At 30.9% G+C, this 24,968-nt stretch overlaps 1 protein-coding gene across 5 annotated transcripts in view; it reads right to left on the reverse strand.

The window, feature by feature from the left end:
• The window catches only part of LOC134280507 (protein pangolin, isoforms A/H/I/S-like), a 46,365-nt gene that overhangs the window by 18,217 nt on the left and 3,180 nt on the right, over positions 1-24,968 (reverse strand). For all 5 annotated transcript variants that reach the window (XM_062762918.1, XM_062762919.1, XM_062762917.1 and 2 more), the window contains exon 3: positions 3,107-3,195. In XM_062762918.1, coding sequence (XP_062618902.1) covers positions 3,107-3,195 — 89 coding nt within the window. The remainder of the gene's footprint in view (positions 1-3,106; positions 3,196-24,968) is intronic.

The raw sequence follows: 24,968 nt of genomic DNA on the forward strand, positions 1-24,968 counted from the left end.
TGTAATCTGATCACTCTGAACCCAATTATGGGGTAATAGACTCAAGTGAATAACAACATTTGTTTTATGCTAAGAACAAACAATGATTCAACAAATCTACAAAAGTCCACACTCAGACGGCCTATGGATATGGAGTACCAGGGTAGTTAGTTCGGCCCCCCTGAAGATGACATAGAGAAATGAATGATGGGTGTACCCCATGCAATCTTCTTGTGCTCATCTGTAAACAGCTGATATTATGAAATATCACTCAAGCTTTAATAATTATATTATATATCAGGTCTTCTATATATAGGTGCAATTTTATTTTTGGACCTAACAGAAAGCTTGGGGACTCTCTTGTCCTAGAATTTAAACAAAATACAGAAAGTGTGTAGGGGTTAATTCTATATTGTACTTTTACATCAATTAAATGTCCTCTTTCTTTTTAACCCCCAGGGGATGTAGGGATTTGAACCCAAAACCTCTTTCAATTCTCTGAATGGGGGGAAACAAGATTTTATCATACCTAATATCATACAAGTATCAATGAGTTCAAAGCATGGCCTTGTTACAATTCTGCCACTCATTTTCTGTTGTATTTTTTTTTTAATTCTAATTTGTGGGACACAATTGCACTGTGCCTGTGTATAGTGATGATAGTATTCTACATCTGACTTTTAACATCTCTTGACAGCAATGAATGTTATGGTTTGAGCTTGTCTATACTGCCATTCAAAAAGGTCACTTAGGCTTCAGTTTCTAAAAGCCTAAACAGTCCGCCATTCATAAACCCAGGACTGTGTTTTTTGGTCAAATGACAAATTTGACAAATCTAATTCGGAAAACACCCAAAACTCTATAGAGGAAAGATAACATTTCCTTTTAAAACCTAAATCCAACAATAGTTCATTTGAAATTGTTGAGGTGAACACTTTAACGCAGATAACAATAAATAGTAGCTACTATCTAATTACAATATATTCATTTCAGACTCAAATGGCACATTTTTTTTATACAATAATTCATTTTCCGCACAAGTGTCATCTAATTTTTTTAAAATTTCATTTTAGACATCTTTTTTTGTTTCTTGTTTTGTTTACCACGAATAAAAATCCTGAACTTTGAGTATGATGATAAATCTGAAACTTTAAACTAATATCTTTTCTTCCTCTTCCAAAATTGTTAATTTCTTCATCAAGACTTTATTTGTTAAAAAAGGAAATAAATTTATATATGAAGACATTCAAAATCGTGAAATCAAAACATGCATATTTAGTAGTTGTAAAGTTGTGAAGTCCAATATTTTTGTACTTTAAATTCCTAGGGTTCTTCAACTAAAGCCCTAAACAAGAAAATTTGAATGACAGTTGTCACGTTTTACGACCAAACTGACTGGGTCAGCCGACTGTGTTGGTCATTCAAACAATAAAATGAAATTCTTATAATCTAAATCATCCCTATTTTGATGAAAGCCTTTACGTTCCTGATTAAAATTAAGACCAAATACTTTTAAGTTTGAGCATAAAGTTGTCTGATGTGCCATCTGAATGTTGGCACCTCTCACTTACAATTTTATTCATACTTTATATGCAATATCTTATATGGTCAGAGTATATAAGTAATGGCAGGTAAGTTTAAGAGTTTTGATGACACTGACAGGTTTAGAAATTATTTATGTTTTGTTAGAGTATCTGTGAAATACAAATCATTTCCTTTAAGACAAAAGTAAAAAATTGACATTGATCACCCTGTGTTGTTCAAAAAAAATTTTATTCCACATTTTTAAAAAAAATTAAAAAAAACACCATCTCAGTTATACTGACTCCCGCTAACTGTCAACTGTATCTTGTTCTATCATTAATAACATTAAAACTTGTGCTAAAGAGCTGTTCGGTTTTTTTGGATGACAAAAAAATTGATGAAAATTAATTTTAGATGAGGATCGTAAAAATATAACCACAGGTTCGACAAGACAGGAATACCATCTCGTGCACTTTGAGCGGGCGAGAAGGACGATAGAAATCTCTTTGTAATACGAAATACAAAACGACAAATTCCTCCGTCACTGGCTCTGACAGAAACTAATGACTATGAATATATTTTAAATAAATACGGCCAAAAAAAATAAAAAATAGGAATCCAGGTGTCAGAAATGAAAGTGTCAATTTTAAGCCATGGTAATGAGTTTCACTAAGGGTTTTAATAAGACACAAGGAACTAGACTGTGGAAAGTCTTCAACACTATTGGATGATAGAGAGACCGACATGAACAGTAGATAGTTCTTTGACCACCTCTTTACATTTTATTATAGCCTCAACTCTTTAAATCTAAGTGTCAAAATCCACAGCTGATGTTATAAATTACTTACAGACCTAAATCTCTGCAACTTTATGATGAAACATTAAAAGACATAAAACAGAAACTATTTCTTTTGCCACACACTTAATCTTTGATTCAGCAGTTTTCCAGTGGTCAAAAAAATGACCTTGAGGACTTTTATTTTCCTTCCAAATATTGTAACCATTTTCAGTAAAATCCAGTAATCTTACTTCTAAAGACCTTGAAGGTAATGACTATGTAGCAGTAATGAAAATTTCGAAAATGTAGCGGCAATGATACGCACCCACCAGTCTTGATGTCAACTTAGTCTAATTTACACATGTATATAATTTTATGTACCAGTGCATGAAAAATATGCTGAATTTATTGGTACATGCTGTGCATCATGTAGTGCTTCTTTTCTTTTTTTAAATCTGCACTTTACTGTAGAGCAAACTGAATTTAATGCAAATAGAATTTCATTTCTCTTTTATTAAATTTAAATTTTGAATTTCCATCTCCTTTCGTGACTCAACAAATTAAACTTTAAATGTGTTCCTGTCATGCAGATTGTCAATAGAATTATACTAGAGTAAATTTATTTAACACTTGAAAACCATTAGCAAACAGTAAGTCCTCATTTTCATAAAATTAGAATATCTGATTATCCACCCACTCCCTCTGCCTATCACAGCTGGTTTCCAACTTTTATCTGACAAGACAACAAGAGTTATCTTCCTTGTACCACCCCTGAACAAAGTCTGTGCAGCTGTTGGAGTTACTTCCCTTTTCCTATATACTTACCAATGGTGATGATCCATTGGGGTATGGTGGATACGGTGACACATAGCCATACTGTCCAGTATTTCTGTCTTGTGGCTGTCCTCCTTTGCCTACAATGAAAAGTTTTACATGAACATAAATAATTTGAGCAGTAAAGGTTTTATACATGAATTTCGATCAGGGCAATTGCCAGGCTTGTGGAAGTGTGGAGCTATGATTTTATTGTTTTATTAAATTCAAAAGTATTGATATTTGGGGGGGGGGATTGGTGCAATTTTAAAGTCATTTTTCACTGAAATCATATGTATAAAAATAATGAAATCACTTTATATTGATGTATGATGAACTTAACTTGTTTTAAACATTATATTTTCATTTTTCAAAATGGGGGTGTTGGAGAAGGGGGTGGTGCGGATTAGGGAGTGAGTAAAATTATAACTAACGTAACTGACTGCCTTTCAAGAAACATTAAAAATTCTTTGCAGCAGAGAAATAATCACGAATCAAAAAGTTAATAAATTTAATCAAGCCAATTAAGGCAACAAAAATTCCCTATAACAGTCGAAACAAATAGAGTTAAAGATAAAAAAAAAATTGTTTTCTTGATATATCATAATTTTGTTAACATATCATGACTGGCAATTTTTTAAATGAAGATGCACTGTCACCACAAAGAACAGGAAAGGTTGGGGGAGTAAAACTCCATTCAGTGTTGATGTCATCAGAAAATGAAGTCATCGTATCGCATTAGATTAGCTTAGGCATCTCACACCTATGTCATGCTTTGTACAGTTATAATGCTTTTTTTCTCTTTCTCTCACTTTCCCTAAAAGTGGGAAGTACAATAAATTATCACCACAGGATAATAAAATGTACCCAGAAACGATCCCTTCATTTTTAATCTACTCAAATCCATATCGTATAAAAAAATAAAATCTTGCAGGTTATTTAGTAGGTCATCAAGATACAAGTTTATGATCCTTAAAAACCTCAATAGAAATATTAAATATGTAAATGCTTTTGACGGTTTCATGCATTTTTTGTCCCCTTTATCAAACTTTGATTGTCGATCTGCACACTTGCCGCTTGAATAAATGCTCTAACAGCATAATAAACTTGTCGCCAAGAATCTACTTCAATAAAAATTTCATACCTGTATGATGTAAGGTAAATTGCATTTAAAATGATATGCTTTTTTAGTTTCTATGGAGGGGTGTAAAGATACTACAGCTGAAAATACCCATTCATTGTATTTGCCCAATCTATCCCATTATGCAAATTATTTGATTCAATCGTCAATAAAATTTCAACAATGAAATTGATTTCACACATACATCAAAGGTTTTCACTCCAAACCTCAATGTCTTGCCTTCGTTATGAAGATTTTTAAAATAAATAAATACATATGAAATGAAAATGCAGCGTTTTACTGGTATATCTATCCTCTGGTGTTTTCCAACCATCGCATGTACGATTTAGGAAGAGTTTTTTTTCCCCGACAGAACAATGGCAGACAATTAAGAAAGACAGAGCGACTGAGGATGATTATTCTCGCAGTAATTTGCAACAACAGAAATGAGACTTGGGTCAACAAAAACACAGCCTTTGATGTCTAAATTTAAAAACCATTTGAGCTGAAACTTAAGTATTTTAATGTGATCATTTGCCTCAAATTTTTGCCTAGATCAAAAGAAAATGTTGGATAGTGTTTCCTGAGTGTTTGCCTGGTATTGGCTATTGTGGGGCTATATTTATCCGTCTGAAGGCACCGAAGAAATGGGTTGCGGAAATCAGGACTGGTGTTGGCTGCCAGTATAGGGAAAAAGGATTGGAACCACACTCATAAACCAGAAAACGTCCAGAAATTACAAAATGTGCCCAGGTTTTTGTAAGGTACATTACCGTACATCTTTATACTAGTAAACTCAAATCCTTGCAAAATTTTCAAAAAAATGCATTCTTTCCATTTTGTTTCAACAAACACTGTTAATATGGAAAAAGTAGAGTGTTATAAAACAAACCATTTACAAAATGTATATATAAAATTTTTTTTATATTTTTTTATTTATTTTGATTCGATCAATTCTCAATTGGATTTCTTTTTCTTTAAAATTACAAAGAAAAAGTTTTGTCAATATTTCCAAATGTGAAAAAGGTCATATTTATGAAATATTAAATAATTTTTGTGAGTTTATATAAGATTAAATATGCTATGATCATGTTGATTGTTTGCTTGTTTTTCACTTTGTTTTTTAATTTTTATTTTTTTTTTTTTTTTTTTTTTTTATTAAAACTTAAAGGGAAACAAATTGTTAACATTTTCATATTAAAGGCTAAAATATTAAATGCATTATTCAAAAGTTTTTGCTTCGTACAATGCATTTATTGCAAATAGACAACTCTCTTGGAAATTAAGTTTTTCCTTAACATACAAAAAAAGATTAAATTAAAAATGCCACTGTTGCAATCAATAGCATTTCAAAAAAAAAAATATATCAATTTCATTTTTATTAGGTTATAAAGCAGTGATTAATTGATAAAAGGTTTGAAAAACTATTATAATAGGATATGAATTTTTAAAGAGACCCTAAATGTTCAATTTTATTTTCTTTCCCTGAACATCATCCTTTTCAGTCGTAAAGATGGTGGAAAAATAATCTTGAAACAGCCAAGTTCAGTCAAGGATCTCTTCATAAACTGCTCAGGTGAGCAAAATTATTGAGTTTATGGTCTCAGTGCTATGATCAGATTTCTCATTTCATCTCTCGCTGTCTGCCAATCATTTTCCTAAATGGTATGCCTGCGGCAGCGACATTCAAATGCTAAAGGTTTGCTGGACTGAATTGCGGAGACCGGAATACATGGGTAAAGACAAACTTGCAGCACCTTTGATCTACTCGCTTTGATCTGCCACTAAAAAATCTTTAAGGAATAATAAGACTATCGACTTTATTCCACTAATGACTTCACAATTGGAGATCGTAAAAATCATATAGTATGGTGGTAATCAATGCAGGTCACTGACAATTTTTTTTAACCCAACATTTTTTTTGGTCATTTTTTGTAATAACAGTCTTAAATAGGTGACTGGTCATCCTAATCCCTTTGAATTTTCCAAAATATTAGAATATTGTACAGTGTTTGGTCTGCAAATGTGGAAACAACTAAAGACAGGGTCAGAGATTTTTCTTGAACTTACATCTGAGGACAGGAGGGAATGGCGTCACCCCACCTTGCAGACAATTTACGCAAGGTGCCTTGAAATTATAATTACCAGTTGATGATAATGTGATTGTGTCTTCTGAAATGTCTGTTTGATGATGGTTGTGGAACGGGAGAAAAAAAATAAATATCTAATGACATTGATCAATTTTCACTTTAAAAAAGTCGAGATGTTTAATGTTTTCCCTTCTCGTCTCCTATCTGTCCAATTTGCTGTAATTATGCTAATAAAATTTATATGTCTGACAATTCATCTGGTGCATTCCGGAATCAAGTCTATGAAAAAAAAAATTCATTATCAAATATGACATATTTTATCTGCAAACTAGACTGTTTAAAACCTGACTTTGAAGTTTTCTTTCATGTTCTGATTGGTAAGCAACCACTTCTCCACTTTAATATTATAAAAGGTAACATGTCACACATCCTGATAGGATTAAATTGCAAGAATTGAAAAATGTAAATAGTTTTTCACCCATAAATTTCTCTTTTGGAAAATCCCCCCAAAATTATCTAATTGACATAAAACTATCTCTTTTCCATTTCCATGCACTATCATAAAATTGCATCAACAAAAATGCATAAAAATAATCCTTGTTGGAGAAATGTATCTTATTATCAAATATTGAAATTATAAAGACGCATTTTAACCTTCGTACTGTTGGAGAAATTTAAAATAGCTGTCTCTATGCTCACGCGGCAGCTATTTGAAACAACCTACATTTTGAACCAAGAAATCTTAATTTGAAATATAGCCAAAATTATGCTTAGTTTATAACAAGACTAATTACTTGTTCTACATTGTTTTCTAAATTATGTAAACTAATGAGTATCATGAAGAAATTAAAATTACCAAAATTAAAGTACCGATTTGGAACAAAGATAGACAGGAGATTTTAATAATGTACTAATTGTGAAATACATGTACTACTATCGTGAAATCTGATTAAGCTTACAAAACATCATCTAGCTGACCTACAAAAACGTTGACTAAAAAAAGCAAATTTACAGATACACGTTTCATGTCTTTGCATTTGGGCAAATCCCATCATGTAAATTCCTCTTAGCTAACATATTGATGCTCTTATTTATATATTATATAACTAAAGTTCATTTCTTGCTTTCCTAATTTTTTTTTGTATTCAATTCTGCATGGTCTAAAATTCAGAACTAAATTCAGAACTTATTATAAATGAAAAGAAAATTCAAAATTACTGTAGTTATACTTTACACATTATATATCAAATTTTAAAAAAAGCAATTTGATTATAATTAAATATCGAGAAAAGTTATACAAAAAGAAAAATATTTTAAAAAGTAGGAAAAGATAAGAAAAGAGAAGGAATAAGACACAATTAAATTGATTTTTATGAGAAAGAGAACTCATTCGAGTTGACTCATTCACGTGACAGAGATATGACCGTTCTGAGGAAAAATGAGATGAAAATGGCCCCATATGCTTCGACAGACATTCCATCTATTTTGAATAATATCTACCTGTTCTCTTACTAATTACTCCCTTATCTGACCTGTGCAATGATTACACATCATTCTGAAATTTCATTCTATTCCTGTTTAATCAAAGGATGACTTCCTAGGCAACAGACAATTTTAGAGGGGTTTTTTTCCTCCATAAAAAATATTTTTAAAAAATATGTTTAGAGAATTAAAGAAATTGTAAGAATTAAAAAATGTAAAAGATCATATTCGATTGATTCTGGGTAAAAATTTTATGCTGAAGATTAATTTACCAATTTAGAAAAAAAAACATAATAAAGAACCTTAATTATTTCATGAAGAAAATCAATAATAATATTTTTTTAAAAATAACAACTAGGAATGACGGCTCAAGAATAAAGTACATTCTATTAATATTTTAATTATTTAAATAATTAACATTTCCAATGTTACATGTGAAAATATGGAAAACCTGGATTAATTAATGTACATTTACATGTAATGTTTTGAACATTGGGGAAACTCGAAGCTAATTAAGTTTTCACATAACCTATATTTAATTGAAAACTGATGTCGATTCCAAGTCAAAGAAATAGTTTACCAGAGCTAATATTTACTTACAATCTACTTTTGTCATATATAGTTGGTGATTAATCCCAAATGATTTCAATCACACCAAGAATAATTGCATAATTTGAGAAAAATCACATAACAATTTGCTCAACAGCAGTGTGTCTTGCAATTGGTTTTTTTCCCTGTGTCTGATATGCAAGCTTACAAGACTTCTCCCATTTGGAAACTCCATTACCAAGTAAACTTTTTTCTTTCAACTTTTTTTTTATCTCTGTAATCTTTTAATGTTGATCTCCAGTTAACTAGCTCAGATCAAAGACTATCAGCTTTTTTCTAACAGTTTTACAGACAATAAAGCGGGAAGCCCTGCAGCTTCCTCTGTCTTACCAAAAGGTATTCCCTTTCTCCTTCCAAACCCCCTTCAAACATTCGTTACCTCATATCCTGGACAACACACAAACCATAGACAATGTTGGCTTTAATTCGAATCCCTGACAACAAATTTTTAGGTCTTACTGTGAGTACCTTCAAATGTGAACCAGACTTTTAAAGTATTACTTTACTTGGTAAATGCAAAATCACAACAAGTCCTTTGAGTATCCAAAGGGTATGTGTCATCATTTGCGCAATTTCTTAAAAGAAAAGGTGTTTTGCTAATTTTATCCTACCCCTTCCTTAAAGAACCTCACCACCAAATTTTCTGGCTCTGATGACAAAATCAACATATACATCATTAAAAAGCTTGTGCAAGTTTAACTAAAGATCAACAAAATCTCTCTCTCAGCTGCCGATTTCTTCTGAAGTCTGACCCCAACCACCAATACCAAGAAACATCAAACAGAAAAGATGAAAGACCATCGCAATCTTTAAAAGAAGAACGATTTAACTGCTTCATTGCAGATATATGGGACAAGTTTCCACTGCAGAATTACTAAAGGGGTTTTCTCTTTTGCCCAAATTGCATCAAAAGACTTGTTATTGTGAGTTATTCAGAAAATTGCATATCCTTGGTGCCAAGCATTCCTACTTTTCAGAGAACCCTCTTCTCTCATTGTACTATGAGAATGTCGACGGTTATGTAATAACAGTATAACTTCAGATGTGGGTATAAAATATACTCATCATCTCTTTCTCATGCAATATTTTTCATAAAAACTCACTGCATTGCATGTCTTACCAAAGAAGAAGACCTTGCTTCATATAGATAAGATGTCTTTACTCTCATAAAAGACCTGTTGCACTGATGTCTGCACTAACAAAAAGAACCTTTTGCATTGGAATCTAAATAGTCTCCCTCTCTCTCAATGAAAAGAGAACTATTGCACTGACAGACTGTCCATGCAGCAGTCTTTGCCAAAAATAAGACAATTTTTGGGGACAATTAAAATAATTAATGTTAGACTATTTATTTAGGGCTAAAATTAGGAATTTCACATTATCTGGGCAGTTTAAGTCATTTTAATAAACTTTTAATTTTCTTTGCAAATTAAACAACAAATAAACTAACAAAAATATTTTAAGTACAGGAAGGGCATCTTGACATTTGTTAAATGCCTTTTACTGAATAAGAACGGCAAACTACAGTTCAACTTTGGTATCTTGAACACTGAATATCGAGTCCTTGGACGTCTCGGAAGTTTGGGGTTTTTTCCCCAATTACATGGAGTTCATGATAATGAGGCTTGACTGTACATTATTAGGACACACTTTGAATGCATCATTTTCAATAAATTGATATTATAATATAATTTTTAAAATGACATGACAATATTCTTAATCTTAAAAACCTATCAGTAAATGATATTGTCAAAACACGTGTAGTTAACTTTGAAAATACTGCCCTTTTTAAGATGATAAGAATACCACTTTTTTATGGTTTTTCCGAGTTTTACAAGTGCTTTTACCGTTGTTTAAAATGTGTGAGGTCCTTTCTGCTTTCAATAAATGTAAAAAAGTTAAACAAATTTGTACTTTAAAGAGAGACCAATTTTTATCGGAATTCATTTGGAACAATAATTTGTTTCAGTATGATTCTAAACCTCTTTGTTTTGAAAACTGGATAAAAAGTAATATTCTATATATCAAAGATCTTTTCGATAATGATGGAAACTTTCTTAGTATTGAACATTTTTACAACATACTGGAAAAGAAAAACAATATATTTTGTGAATATATCATGATAAAAAAAGTACTCAGAGAATACAAAAACAATTTTGATTGTACATATGCTAAATGTGTTAATATTAAAAACAAAATGTCATTTTTATTTAGAGATAATAGCATAAGAACTCTAGAAAATCTTAAATGTGACTTTTATTATTCAATTTTGGTAAACATTAAATTTCAAAGACCAGTTTATGAAAATATGTGGCAAAAGACTTTCGATCTTAGTTACAAATATATCTGGAAAAATGTATATCTAGCAAATTAAGTATATGTATGAAAAAAATGTTGCTGAATTCAATTATAAATTACTGAATTGCATACTGAATAATAATCTAAATGTAAGTAAATGGAACAAAGATGTAGAACCTTATTGTGAATATTGTATGGTTGTTGAAGACAATGAACATCTCTTGTACAAATGTAAAATCTGTGAAAATATATGGAAAAAAATTAGTTTATTTTTGGGTTTTGAAGTCACATGGAAAATACTTGTTCTAGGTTTTTACAATGAAATCAATTCAAAAACAACGAGATTGAATAATTTATTGTCCTTTATATGTTTTAACATCTATAAATATAAAATGAAATGTAGATTTGAAAAAGAAAATATGTTTACAGAAATTTTTCGAAATAAGTTAAAAAATTCTCTTTGTCTACAAAACGCAATTCTACGGAAGGCACATGTTATTAAGGATAATTTATATCTAGAAATAGGCAATTACTTGTGATTTTGATGTTCAAGTAGCTATGCAATGTATGTATTATGCTTTTGTACAATGAATTATTTATGTACCATGTTTTAATAAAAGAGAAAAAAAAAAATTTTCTTTGCAAATTAAACAACAAATAAACTAACAAAAATATTTTAAGTACAGGAAGGGCATCTTGACATTTGTTAAATGCCTTTTACTGAATAAGAACGGCAAACTACAGTTCAACTTTGGTATCTTGAACACTGAATATCGAGTCCTTGGACGTCTCGGAAGTTTGGGTTTTTTTCCCCAATTACATGGAGTTCATGATAATGAGGCTTGACTGTACATTATTAGGACACACTTTGAATGCATCATTTTCAATAAATTGATATTATAATATAATTTTTAAAATGACATGAAAAATTATAGATAATTAGATATTTTAGGATTTTTAAGAATTTTCTTGGTTACTAGACAGCATGCATTGATGTCTACCCTGAGAAAAAAAAAAGAGCAACTGGTGTGTCCAATTGATGTTATGCAATAGAAATTTAAGAATAGACTACATGGATGTGATAGATATTTTTACAGTCTGTATGGTTCAAAATGAAATTTTCTTACAAAAATATTGATGATTCTCTTCTTGAAAAACTACAACTTTATATTTTTCTGAACAAAATAAAAATCTATTTAAATGAAAGCATTTTTTTTGTTTCCTAATGCAGACAACTGTAAACAGTATGTACTTTTGTCCCTAATCTGAAATCTTAACCATTTTCAAAACAACACTTCTGCAGCTGCAAGGCCTTTTTTTCCACAGAAAATTGTCACATTGCACTATCCTAGTTTTTCCGAGTTTTATGTACTGAAGAAGTGCTTTTACATGCGTTGTTTAAAATGTGTTTAAAATCCAGTTTTATGTACCAAAGAAGTGCTATTTCATGCATTTCTTTAAAATATGCATAAAATCAGATGCTGGAGTGTCTACAATATACACATGTCTGAGGAAGTTTCATTCAATAATAAATAAAGAACCAAACTTAACATCATTTCAAAATTTCACATTATGTATAAAGCATTGGCTGTTTTTCCATATTTCCTTTGAATAATTAGAATTATATACCAAACATAAATGCAAATATAACTTCATGGCATTTTCATACTACATAGTAAATATGAGCAGTAAACATGAGCTAGAACCCTCATTGAATTCTAATTAAAAAGATTTATCACCGTCTTTGATTCACTGGCATCAATAAATAAAACTATCTTCATAGATATAGATGAGCAGAACTATAGCAGAACTATAGCGTAAACCACATTAATATGTTTATTAATCTAGTGAATGACATCAACAACCAAATGACTAATTGCTTTTCAATTTCATCCCACATACTTTTGGCCAAGTAACCAAGCTTTAAAGTGATGTCACTATTGTTCAGATCCAAAGGTGAACCTCAAACAAGAAGCACTCACAAAAACAATTGTTCTCTTATGTCCGAGGCAGAAATTTACACCCCCTGGTTTAGTAATCAAGATGACACAATAATGCATTCTGTCACCAAGTTTGGTCTCTCTCATATTTCTTTCCATCTTGTCATCTTGTTGATACAATGCTTCACGACTATGTAAAACAATTAACATTAATTTTCTCGACAGTATGCTACATTTACAAATCATTTTATTCATTTCCGTGAAATGTTAATTTCGGACAAAACCAGTGAAAAAAGTGACCACTTCTTGAAGTCAATAGAAATTTATGTAGAAATCTTTGTAAACTGTCAGTGATTCATAAAAAGTATTTGTTTAACCTCAATTGTTTACTCGGATGTGAAGTAACTTATTCTAAAAATTTAACCTCATAGAGTACTTATTGATTAATGCTGAAGTAAAATAAGGCTTTCTCAACCTCAATAAGCATTTTTGAAAAAAAAATATTATATTCTTATTCATTGCCCATTTGTAAGTTTTAAGCTTTATGTTTTTCATATGTACAATACTGTTGATGAGAAGCAGGACTTTGTATATGTATATGTAAACTATCTGTTGAAATTATGTTTCACTTATTAACTTGCTCACTACTTCTTGATTGCACAGCATTACTTATCAAATTATTACTTGCTCCAATATAATGTGCATGTATGTGTGATAAAAATTGGACCATTTTTATAGCCCAAATGACAAAGCTTTAATAAAACTTCAATTTTTTCCATACAATAAAGCTTCCATAAGTTTTGAAAACTTATGTTTCTTAGGAAAAGGCCATGCATGGTCCTTCATTTGCAAAACTTTAAGCCTCATCATTAATGGATCTTTGTGAAATTTATACAGGCAAAGCTCTGAGTGATTTTAAAGAGGTGTATAAACATGTTCAATAGTTTGTGGTCACTAAACACTGACACAACACAAAGTTGATGAAGGCAATGATTGAGTAAGGTAAACTACTCATCTGATTAGCTTCTTGCTTTATAAAGTACAATATGGAGGGGAAAACTGCAAAATCTAAATTGAACACAACTCAAGGCAACTGTATTTATGTTACATCCTTTTGCTAACTTCACATTCACATCCATCTTTTTTTCATATGCAAAACATCTCTATTACACAAAAATGCAAAAATACTGCCCAATACAAAATTGAAGATGCAAAATAACACTACATATAGCTAAAAATACATGCATGAGCATCAAAACCCCAGCTCTGATTCAACTGACAAATTCTGTAACCAATAACCTAGAAGACTACAGATACTTTCTACAAACCCTCAAAGAATTTTTTTGGGCTTCAAATTATCAACCAGACTGAACATAGAAAACTTCACTGAAATTTTCATTAAACAACAGAATACCAAATATCTGGACAACCAGAGAAATTACAGTTCTAACATCTGGATGATTTTGTCCTGTACAGTGTAGAAATTCAATGAACTCTGGGCAATAAAGTTTGCTAAAAATCCCTAACTCATAATGGCTCTGATCAAAGAAGTTCAAATAAAAATAATCTAACAAGGGGACAAAGAACTAATAATGAACAGCATTCAGAAAGTGCATGGTTACACCTTTTGGCTCAGGTGAGTAAACATGTATGGCTAATGCAACTGGACAGTAATTTCATGGACAAACTGCCCTAAATACATCATGGAGTTTATGAATTATTCTTTGTCAGAACAAGAACCTCTAAAATAGAAAGACTGGAAGACCTCTAAATGTTCAAGAGACCCCCCCCCCCACCACATACATTTTATTTAGTACCTTTCTGTACTTATAATTAAATGCTTTATTATGACCCAATTTACCTTTCCTTTATTAAATTTAACACAATTCTGTGCTATATGTACCAGGTAAAATAATGAAAGATGAGACCTAATATTAAGTATGTCAACAGTTTCCGCTCATTTTTCTTTTAATTAATATGGCATTAGTTATCCTGAAAGTCTGGCTGAGTAAAGATCTTAAGCACAACTACCTTAGTCTACCTACATTTACATCTGTACATTTTAATCTCACACTTCATGAAATCAGCAATAAACTGTTAAAAGGTATCAAATATTTTTTTTTATCTTGAATGAATTGTAAACAAAATAGCTATTCTGGTCATGAATTCAGTGACAGACACCTACACAAACTTCAGTTACGTTTTCAAAATATTAATTCACTGGTCTTCACAAATGAACATAAAAATATTTTATTTTCTCCTTTTTCAAAAATTACATCATCCATTCACAACATTTGCATAAACATTCAATTTGGAGAATCATATAACAAAACAAAACCAAACAAATGAGTAAATTTATTTAGCCGTTCCCAATGGTCGGACAATCTTGCTGTTAAATCTTAATTTTATACCCACTATGTAGAAAAAAGATTAATCCCTAATCTCGATGAAGAAAACAGAGAAAATATTGGTTCATTACAGTAGGTGACTTACTTCTAAAGAATTTTAATCAGTGTATCCCTGAGACAGAGCTTTGAAATTACATATGGAGGGAGGGTCCTACAGTGGACGCGGGAACAAAGCACTCTCTTTGAAGTCCCATTTTGCTGGCATTGTCTACCTGGAATTTCTTGTAATGGATCGATAGGCATTCTTTCTCCTAGCTGAAGTTGTCACTTTCTAGTTCTACATCACTGATACAACATGCTTAGGATTATCTTGTGGACACAGCAAGAGTACACATATTTTAAAACCATCTTTGAATCAAATGATCTTTTTTGTCTTGAATTTATGTTATCTACCTTTCCTTTTTCAAACAAATATGCAAATGGCAATGCCATGAATCAGTTTCATATCCAAGGCTCCATCTCTACTTTTATATAGTATACTGCAATAATTGGTAGAGATTACATATATATGTACTGTACACTTACTTTTTTTGACGGGGTCATAATTCCGCGGAATCTCAATTTCTGTTTAATCCACGGGTAGAAAATTACACGGATTTCTTAGACTGTCACTACATGCCTTACATTTATATAAAGTACGCTTGGACAAATCTTAGTGAAAAAATTTGTGACCGCGTACATAGCGTAAATTAAATACCAAAAAAACTAAAAAATACTAAAAAAGTACTTCTACAGTATTTTATATCTTTTGATATATCTAAATTTTACACCTTTCATGTGACAGATGTTTAGATCTTATATGTAACACATGTTGAACAAAAAAACAAAACTTACATCCTTTTTCAATTTTTCTCTTCTTTTCGTTTTTCCAAAAATATATAAAAACAGAAAGACCCATGCATAACGTATGACAAATAATTAATAATAATGCCAAAACCACTTTGAATTCTTATTAGAATTACCACAGAACTTAAGTTCATTCCAAATTATGTTTTTAGTGTTACACCACTGTAAAGGTAAAAAAAAAAAAAAAAAAGTATAAAAAATTTATTAAATCTATAGCACATTAAACAAACTAGATTACTAAATGAAGTAAGTTTATTGTTTTAACATGATTCAGTAGCCATTTCTGTTGTCGCAAATCACTGGGGTTCTCTCAATATTAAAATGAAATGCACAAGTTCTTTTGTGCATTTAAGTGACACACAACACATATAAACAACTATTGATTTAAATTCCCTTCATTCAAAATCTTGTTTAACATAGGAAGAGAACACTTCAGACCCATTGTTTCATGTGCTTGTTGAAGCCTTTGATGTTCCAGGTCTCCCCATTGAATTCTATCATTTTCATGATGGATATTTAAAGACTTTTTCTTCATATATTTCAATATCTCTATCATCTGTATGTATAAGAAAAAGATTTGTATGAAACGTAACATAATTTAAATATTTATTTAACACTAGATTGCTAGGCATTCTTTCTTGCCACCTAATACTTTTTTTTTGGGGGGGGGGGGGGGATAAGTCAACTGACCCTCTGGAAGAGAGTTATTCTCTTCTGGGATATTAATGATTTAATATAATTAAGTTTAAAGGTCAAAATTTTGACCAAAGCTATGCTGAAATTATTTACATTTAAAGAGAGATAAAACAATAACATTAAATCAAAATTTCTCTCCCTGAACAGCTGGGATATTAATGCCTATTTAATATAACTAATTATTATAAATAACAAAATTGCTGCATATAAAATGCAATTCAACTCAAAATTTAAGTAATAGTCTTCCCTTATAATCTTTTCAATCTTTCAAATGATTACCCCGGTAACAATGACCTAAAACAAAGTAAGTTTCATATGTGACTATAAGTAAATTACATGTATAATAATTTTGCTGGGGCGTGACCTTTTTACAATAATTAAACGGAAGGATTACATATAGAATACACATGTCAACACTTCAGTACCACTTATGGATAATTGAAGAATTGCAGTTTTTCAAATCCATCTAAAGCAAGGGGCGTTGTCAGGAAAGAAGTTAATTCGGAGCATTGTACCAGCTTGTTCATGGTGCAGCATTACTTACCCAAGAGCATCTCCAAAAAAAAATATACTTTAAAATTGGAAAGAGGAACTCAAAAGTTTAAACCCCCGATATAAGGATAGCCTTATAAGTGATTTACACCATAGCCAGCTTTTTCTTTACTCAAGAAATTTCACGTATTCTTGAATCATCATCTTCACTACCCACCATTATCATTCTTTTTAGAAAATGATATCCTTCCTTTTGATAAACTTAGTTACAACGCCGGTCATTGATGACTTGATAGTTTTCCCTGAATTATGCATTGCACTAAATGACATTTCAAAATGAAATTTAATTCTCTCAAGTCATGTGTTTAAAATTTTAATATGAATGGAAATAGAATCAAAAATAAAATGTTGATTTTCCAAATATATATATTCACAAGGACAAGTCTATTTCCTAAAGGTGTTTAGCATATGCACTTACCGTACCGAAAAAAGGCCAAGTAAAATCGCCCTCCTAAAAAAATTTGAAGTAGAACCTACACTTGAGCCACACAAAACAAGGGGGAAAAAGATCAAACAATCGCTCTGAGTAATTGAAAATGTGCACCAATTAAAAAAAAACAATTTCCTTTGAAGTCCCAAACATCAAAGAGCTTCATTCAATTTCATGTAGATAAATCTTGTATGTAACCATTGACCATGAATCAAGCTCTCTTACAATATTTCTAATGTTTGGCATAATAAAGCTATTATTACAAAATAAATGCATCTTATTAAACTTTGTAAATAGCCCTAATCTGTCTCAGTGACATTTCGGTCTCTCATTATTTTCTCTATTTTAGAAAGAAAAAAAATGACTGAAAATTTTTCAATGCATGAAAATCATTATGAAATTGTATTCCCGTCTTCTTGAGAAAACTAAAAAGAGATTAAAACATTTCCTCTGATTATCATGAAAAAAAATGTTGGCTTCCGTAAATATTTTAGTTCTCTTCACTTAAAATGGCAAAATATACAAAGTTTCCCTCTGAATCATGCAATTTTTGCCTCAGAAAATTGCGGAATATCCTTTTTATGCCATCAATAAACAAATTGCTAATACATAACCTGCTTTTTTTAATTGCTTAACACAGGAATTACTTCCCCTTACATTTGTGTTTCTGCATGGCCTTGTTTGCTACAAAGCTATCTGTTACCCCCATGTTATACTGGCATGCCTTAACCACAGCTACTCACAATAGAAATCAACCATATCATATTCTACATACACTTCGGAAAAAGTCGGTAAGGGTAGTTGCATGATCATCAACTTAGATGGCAGATAAAATTTAATTCAAATGCATGTGAAAGTTATTGACAGACCATAATACATTGCAGCTCAGGTTCACAGCTAATATAAGCTTTAAGAAAACAAATTTTGTTCCTTCTTATATTTAATACATACATGTTTTCCTAAAAGCACATCATTTGAGATTCATGTTAATATCAAATATTGGTATTTATTCTGAAATTCTGAACACCTACCATAAATTTTCATTTTAGATTTGAGACATGCACAATCATAAGATAAATGCAATAAAAAAATCTACACAAAATGTTGTGATACATGATCTAAAATCTAGAAAACTGTTAAAAAAATATGTTAAAAGATCTGGGTTACTAGGGAAGCAGTGAAATGTGCACAGCGAGGGGACCGGGGGATAGTCCAGATGCTCGTATCAGACTTAAATCAGACTTGAAAAGCAGCACATGAAAGAAGGGTCAACAACTTTAGCCTTGTCCAAACAATAACTCGATACCTATTTTATCACACTACTCATTCATGATTTTTAGACTGCATGCAAATTAGCACACAAATTTCCATTCTGTAAACAAGCTTGTTTTTTCTCACTAAAGCATACAAATTGCCTCTCAAGTTACCAAAATGTATTCCCTGACTTCAAAGAGCTCGGCATTAAGTGGTCACTGGCAAATTTCGATTCATCTCAGAGAGATCAAATATATCAAAAGAAAGCTGTTAAAAATTACTTTTCTGCAAACAAGAAACACAGAATATCTACATCTGTGCTCATGAGAAACTCTTCAAGTTTTATGCAATGTACAGTACCAATGCTTAAATCCATGGCTCCCCTGTCTCTCTGTTCAACTTCTTTAGGTCTAACTAATTCACAAGACATGTCTCAACTTGCCTCTGAATCATTATTTTTTAAGATGATGTAATAAGGTCAAATGGGAAAGTCCCAAGTACTATTTATATTCTATAATTTACATCTCTCTCTTTCTACTGATGCATCAGATCTGGTCATTACAGTTGTTCATTTTTATGACAGATTGACAAATATCGTTAAAACGTCAATAGGTTCATGGCACTTAGTTTTAATATTGGCTACTTTTTGCAAATTAAATTCTACTTATAACTACCTACAGCATATTTTCTTCTTCCTCAATAGACCATTCAAATGTTGCATTAAAAATGTATATAATGATAGAGTCATAGTATTCTTTTTATCTTCCAGGATCATCCATGCCTATTTTCCCCCTAAATTCCAATATAAAACATTTATAATTTATCAAGTAGGAAGTTATTGCCTTTTTTATGGTATGAACACTGCTATATTGGTTAAAACAAACTGTTCCTTTTCTTATCCCTCTTTTCCATCAACCTCTACCATTTCTCTCAATTCCTTCCTAGTTATAAGGACTCTTAATTAAGCTTAAGAATATCCAGTAAAATTTTTTTAGAAAAATTAAATCCATTCAAGGTCACAAGGAGGCATTTTATTTTCAGAACACTGAACAGAAGATATCAAGAAACAAAAAAAAAATTACCATGAGGTGGGGTGCCAAGAAACTTCGTAAATAATTAGTGGGTTAGAAGTATAACAAGTAAAAATTTACACTGCTGCACATCTTAACAAATTGCAAGCCATGTATGAAATACAGACCTCTTTGTTAGAAACAATAATTTAATATTATATTGTGTGACTCACATCAAAGATAAATTGCCATATGTCAAAATCTGACATGGCTCATAGTGTTGGAGAGTGAAACTAGGTTTTTATCAATATTGAAATCACATCTGTATTCACTCTTCTTTATCCTGGACACTGTTAAGAAGCAAAGAAGATACAGATTAACAAAAACTTTTTACTTTATTATAGAACGTATGCAGCTTTACTATATGTTCATTTAAGGTTATTTGAACAACTGGTCAGTTGAAAAGTCTTTTTAAAATGTATGTTTTACTGTATTGGTGAAATTCTCATAAACATGATGGCAAGAAGAGTGCAAGAGGATGAAAGCAAAATATTCCCAGAATTGCCGACTCCCATACCCAGAAATTAAGAACACGGTGTCTTCATTACTATAATCATAGCCAAATAGAAAGAACATTTTTAATGTTCATACAAGAGATTTACATTCATTAACCAACTTCACAGAATTCCCCCTTTCTCTCATTTTCTCACTGCATTCTTTCTATATTAACAACTTCTTCTGAACGAGGACAAAGTGAATTTGCTCCAAAAGACAATGACGAAACCTTTTGATCAGCTTTGGGTACCGGGAGATAAAAGACATCAGATCTCTGGCATAGTTCTGTATCCACAATGTTCTGTCTTGTAATCTCAATTTAAATATCAATTCAGATGCCTTAGTGGTTCAAACATTTTGGAAGCCCTTTTTTTGAAATATCCAGTTCTTAATCCACTACCAATATACCTTAACAATTGAGGAGTTTGTAATAAAGTGACAATGGCATATTTTTACATATAAAATATACTATTCAGAAAGGAAAAATCAATAAAAATCTAGGCATAGGATAGATTTCTTTCTCTTGATGATCCCCAAAGTATAAATCCAGTACATCTTTTTATTTCCTCACAATATTTAAAAGTCTCATTGTTTTCTTCAGTGTGGATAATATCAAGGAATGGTGATTAAATGCAAAATGATCCCTGAATTTTAAAAAGTTTTCTACACCAAAAGATCTAACTCTGGGGTGTTAAGATTTCTTTCTTAGAAATTGCTGGTACAGGTATATGGTTTGGCAATTTCGTGCAGAGGAGAGTTTACATTTACATGACAGCTCAAGAAAATCTTGAGAATTCAGTTTTTCCATTTTTGTAGCCCAAATCTATGGAAGGTCATCATAATAGAAATATATGACCAATTGATAATTTCTTTTGCAGTTATACTTCTTTTACAAGATTATTTTACTTATATGAATGTCACCAGACACCGGTAAAGCTATTCCAAGTTAGACCTTAACTTGGTACTAAGAGCAGCAAGGGTTCTAGCCAAAGCCGTCTGTGCTTGCTGACTATTGGCTGAGAGAATAAGTACACTTAACAATATCTTTAGAATTTTTAGATTACATAAAGTTTAGCAATCAATTCCTGTTATTAAATGATAAAATACTCACACTTAAGTCTGACAGTTGACTGTTGGATTTCCCATGGGTACAAGTCCGTATTTATTTCAACTTATTTTGGAAGAATTTGTCATCAACACCCTTCTAAGTCAATTGCATTTATGGTCAAAATCTGTTGCTATGTAATTTCATATACTGCATATTCAAAGTCTGTTTTGGGGGGCAGACACAGGTATTGGACATTTTATTATAAATCTTAATAACACATATTTTACATTTTAAACAAAGATATAATTATTTAAAACTTAAAGCACATGCATGTACTTTATCTATTTTGATTTTTTTCCCCCTTAATTAGGCTATATAATTGAAGACTATATCCTAACATTTATCTATGATAACTGTTGGAATTGTTAAAAAAAGAATAAATTAACACATCAGAAAAAATACTTATATTTCTAGGACTAATATCATAATATAATAGGTTGCTGGTAATTTATGTAGTTAAGTTTTTTGTGATTTTAATACTTAAAAGGTTGTGGCACTCCTTTGCCCGCATAATTTTTTTTCATTTATGCTATGAAAAAAATGAAGTAACTAGCTAGGATTTTAAGTGATTTGGTTGTTGATATAATAGAAAAACCTGTGAAAATTGGTCACACACACTTGACTCTCTATTGAACATGTTGAATCATACTACAGTTTACTACTGAATCATAAGAAAAGTCTGACTGTCCGGGATACACATGCACCAAACTTTATCAGGCAAAGTATACAATTTCCACTATATCACGAAAACACCCAATTTCATGCATGATAATTTTATGAAAATATGGAAAAATACATGTACAAATATTTTTAATAAAATGCAGGTATGATATTCTAATAATCCCTTTTATGTACCTAAACATTTGCAGTTGCACCTATTAACACTGCTGCTTATGCCCACTCCTTCTTTATGGCAGCATGGAGGAATTGGTGATCAAAGAATATTACTGCACCACAAACAGAAAAACAAAGCAAAATTTTGAAATCAAGATATTGCCAAAGTCATTATCTAACTTATTTTATAAAGTTCTGTCTAATGAACTAAGTTGCCTTTGATTCAAAAAAAGTTAAAATCGGGGGTGAGAATTTAGAGTATGACAAGTTTACTGGTGGTATTTTCGGTACATGCATTATTCAGTTACAAGTACTTTGTTGTCAGAATCTAAATAAACGGTTAACTGTCTATAAAAATTTGTAGCAAAATTTCAATCTTTGGCCTTAAATACAGGACAAAACAACTTTGCCAAAGTGTATATTGAAATTCTTTAATTGCACTGACATTAAAAAATACTTCCATCTCTTCTAATGTTTACACTTCTTATTTTAGAAAATATAAAAAAAAATTGAAAATACAAAATTATTTTTAAAAAGTGTTTATGGGTAAAGACTTGTTTACAATTTGACTGTCTGTATTTCCTTCTGTCTGAAGATGACAGACGGTCTTAATTACTTCACGCCTTCACTTAGTGTAAAAATTTATTGCATATGACATTCCTGGCTACCTCCAGCACTGTATAATGTACATAAAACAATTTCTGTACATGCTAATTGCATCTATTTGAAAAATTAAATGCCACAAAATTCATGATGTAAGAGAAAGGCATTCACATTTTATTTAAATGCAAACTACTTTTGAAAATTTTTTTCCCCAGAACTCCTGAATCGTACCTTGTATAATACGTACTTCAGTCACATTGTACCAGTATATTTTGAATCTCTCGAGCTATCGATTCAATAAATATAAATAGAGACTTAATAGACAGCTATAATATTAAATAAGACATCACATTAATATATAAATATTGACATCACATTACTTGGTTTTCTTTCTTCATATCAATTATACTTTTTGAAATATTCATGATGACAAAGTGCTCTACAAATTTAAGACTATAAACCTAACAACTGAAAAGGACTTTGGAACCTCAAATCAGTCAATTTTTATTCAATAAAAAAGTCAATCAATATAATAATTCTCGAAACTGAGGAAATATTCATGATGATCAATATAATTTTTTTTTATCTTGACCAATATCTATTCAAAGAAATATTCACACTGCCAGATTAGGAACATGTATATCCAACGTCACAAAAAAAGTGCTTGTCGCTTCGATTCTTGAATATCATATGTTCCTAGACCAACAACATGAAAAAGAGTAATGTTCTGAATTACTAACATGTCAATAAAAATAGCTTATGATTTCATTCATTGCTATATTATTAGCTGACAGGGTCTAATTTCTGATGATTCCTGCTTCTTAGTATATGTTTCTGTCAACACAGGTCAAGAATATTTCACTTCTGACCATCAGCATATCCTGTGTTTCAATCCCGGTGTGCAGCCTTCTAGAAAAACTTTCTGATCACAATATGACATGGCAGTCTTTTGATAAGGGAAACAATGTCACTAACATGTGCATGAAGATATGAATCTACAATCACATGCTATATACACTGACTTTTTTTTTTCATGATCATTCACTTACATTGTGAATGTTGAATTATAAAAATATATTTTTTGTTTTTAATTTGTAAAATAAAATATATAACCACGTACTGGCACATACACATGAAACACTGTGTATGAAATTTTTCCAAACTTTGAATTTTTGCAACTGACTGTCGAAATTAACTTTTAATCCACTGGTATAAAATTCTTGGATTTTGTGTACACTTGGAGACTTCATATAAATGTGTACTGCATGTAAAAAAGCCTATGTATTTTACTTTCAAGGTCATGTGAACCTGTGTTTCTTTGCAAGAGATAACAATAAAATATTTGACAGGGAAAATAATGGAGTCTCCTCATGCAAGTTGTGGGTGTTATTATCAGAAGGGTCTAATGCTGGAAAGATTGCTCATAAAAAATTGACTTTTGGTAAAACAGGGATACAGCAAAAAAAATCAGATGGAACCCCCAGTAGATAAACAAGTATTACCAAGGTTAGAAGTAGATGGGCATCTATCTAATGTCCTTACTCTTTGAACATTGGATACCCAAAATCTTGACAAAGTGAGGTCTTTATTATCAAAATTTATTCTATTTCTTTGCTGTTAGGGATTTAAATTAATTTCCTACATGGGAAAAACATAACAGATAATAAAAAATAAAATAATTTATTTGGTGTTTAAAATATTATGTAATATATAATACATGGTAGTTGAAATGTGTGAGCTCTCTTCTTCCTTATATCTTTTTTTTTTCAAGAAGCTTTTATAATATAAAATTCAAACAATTATGGTGACTGCATTTCCTAAATCATATTGACCATTTCAACTGCTGGTCAAATTGTACACTGGTTGTAATCTCTATATCACATATATTCTTTCACTAAAATTTTATGTTCCCTAAAACTTTAACATTTGAATCTGCATATTCAGCAGCATACAGTTCCCCGGACTTTACTTAAATCTGTAGAATTCCGTAATATGAGTTATATGATCCCGTTGAAATAAGTACTTTTACACTTTACAGT

The sequence above is a fragment of the Saccostrea cucullata genome, unplaced genomic scaffold, assembly GCF_032062105.1.
Source record: "Saccostrea cucullata isolate Sc308-1 unplaced genomic scaffold, CSIRO_AGI_Scuc_v1 ctg673, whole genome shotgun sequence".
Taxonomy (NCBI): Eukaryota; Metazoa; Mollusca; class Bivalvia; order Ostreida; family Ostreidae; genus Saccostrea; species Saccostrea cuccullata.